The following is a 1,956-nucleotide window of genomic DNA, read 5'->3' as shown; positions in this document are numbered from 1 at the left end:
AGTTGTATAATTCTATTTTTAATCGTGAATTAACTCATAAATGATGGAACAGAAGTAAAACCTTTTAAATTCATTGATTTTAAATATACCCTAAATAATGATGGAACATATAAAATAATCCTCTTAAATTGTCAAAATACAAAATATTGAATAATAAAGTAAAACCTTGTTGGTTCCATGATCACTTGAATACATACAGAGATTAATCCATTGATTTTCATTACTCAATCAGATGACGAACCCCTTGACCTATATATACTTATATTATTTAAGTTAAAGTCAAATACATGAATTATTAATTTGGGTATAACTAAGAGACTCACTCTAATTTTATTTTTCAGAAAAATCTCTGAGGGATCCAAAAATTTGGTCAATTTTGATGGACAGTTAATACAAAATCCCGAGAGAATGACGTTTGCAGTGACTCAACAAACCAATATTTGCCAAACCAAGATGCCTAAAACGGCCACTTCACCAAATTTGCACTATAAAAATCTTTTTGAATACTGCACAAGGCTCACGTTTGTGTATTATAAATATCCCCAGTTGCCCCCAATAAACCGCCTCAAGCTTTGGAATCACCGGTGTTGTTCTTGGTCCAACTACAAAACCAAAGCAGTCAAAACCGCCCTTGTGCCACGCTACCTTATTATATAATTTAACATCACGTATATTACAAGATTATAACAAATTCACCCTTGAGGTTTGAGTTAGTACTAAGACACCTACAAATATCCAAAAGTGACAAATCCACCCATTTTTTATTTAATTTAAAAGACTAAAATACCCTAAATTATAACATTATCATCTTCCAAATCTCACCTTCAAACTAAACACATAAAAATTTAATAAAAAAGCATTATAAATTCAAGTAAAATAAGATACTTAATAACGAAAACTTAGGGTATTTAGTCTTTTAAGTAAACAATCGGGTGGATTTGTCACTTTCGAAATCCTCTGGATGTATTTGTTACTTAACTCACATATCATGGGTGAATTTATTTTAATCTCCGTAAACTAAATAAATTCCTTTAAATTGTATGGTATTTAATGGAACATCATAGCACATAAACTATCACTTCTAACTTAACTAGCGCCATGAATTTTTCCCTGAGCTCAAGCTTTAAGGGTTCTGCAAACCCATTGCTTTCCCAAAAAAAACCTACAAAACCACCACAAATCAATCCAAAGTTTATTTCAGTTTCATGTAGAGCTACTACGACGTTATCGACAGGCGAAAATGAGACCACAAACTTCTACAAAGTTCTTTCATTGAGTTCAAATAATGCAAGTTTTGATGAAGTAAAGAGAGCATACAAAAGCATGGCGCTTCAATGTCACCCTGACATTTGCCACGATCCTTCAAGGAAGGCAGAAGCAACGAGGATGTTTGTTCAGTTACACGCGGCTTACACGACGTTATCAGATCCTGTGTTACGAGAGAAGTATGATTGTGAATTAGGGTTAAGAAATTTTGGGAAGATGAAGAAGAATAGAAATCTTCAATGTTCTATGAGAAAAGGATGGCAAGATCAAATAGTTGAGTTAAAGAAAAGATCTAGTTGTCGTATGAAACAAAGACCTGGCTCATGGGGCAGCAGAATGAGGGCTCAAAATATGCAGCATGATTAAGAACTAACTGTGTTGTTGGTTTTTTCTTTTTAGGAAAATTATGAGTTTGCAATTTTTTTTTTTTTTTAATTGTTTGGTTATTTTTTTAGTTTTTTCAATCAATATTTATTATATTTATTTATTAATTCTATGTCATGATAATTTATTATGAATAGATCAATTTAGTTTGTATAAAAGACTTTCATGACTTATTTTTATACCTATGATCCGCTTTGTTAACTTAAGGGGTTGGTCTGACGGTCAAAGAGGTTTGCTTACTTCCTTGAGCTCTTGGATTCAAATCTTGAGGTCATACCTAATCTTTTAAACTTGTATGGTATTCAA

General features: G+C 31.9%; 1 protein-coding gene across 1 annotated transcript; it reads left to right on the top strand.

Moving 5' to 3' along the window:
- The first annotated feature begins 1,098 nt into the window (after positions 1-1,098).
- LOC116125115 (chaperone protein dnaJ 20, chloroplastic-like) lies at positions 1,099-1,632 on the top strand. Its single transcript, XM_031410833.1, has one exon. It carries the CDS (start codon positions 1,099-1,101, stop codon positions 1,630-1,632), a length of 534 nt encoding a protein of 177 aa, XP_031266693.1.
- The last annotated feature ends 324 nt before the right edge of the window (positions 1,633-1,956 follow it).

The sequence above is a fragment of the Pistacia vera genome, unplaced genomic scaffold (genome assembly GCF_008641045.1).
Source record: "Pistacia vera cultivar Batoury unplaced genomic scaffold, PisVer_v2 Contig160, whole genome shotgun sequence".
NCBI lineage: Eukaryota > Viridiplantae > Streptophyta > Magnoliopsida > Sapindales > Anacardiaceae > Pistacia > Pistacia vera.
Note: the sequence above shows the minus strand (reverse complement) of the source record. Positions and strands in the feature narration are given on the sequence as shown.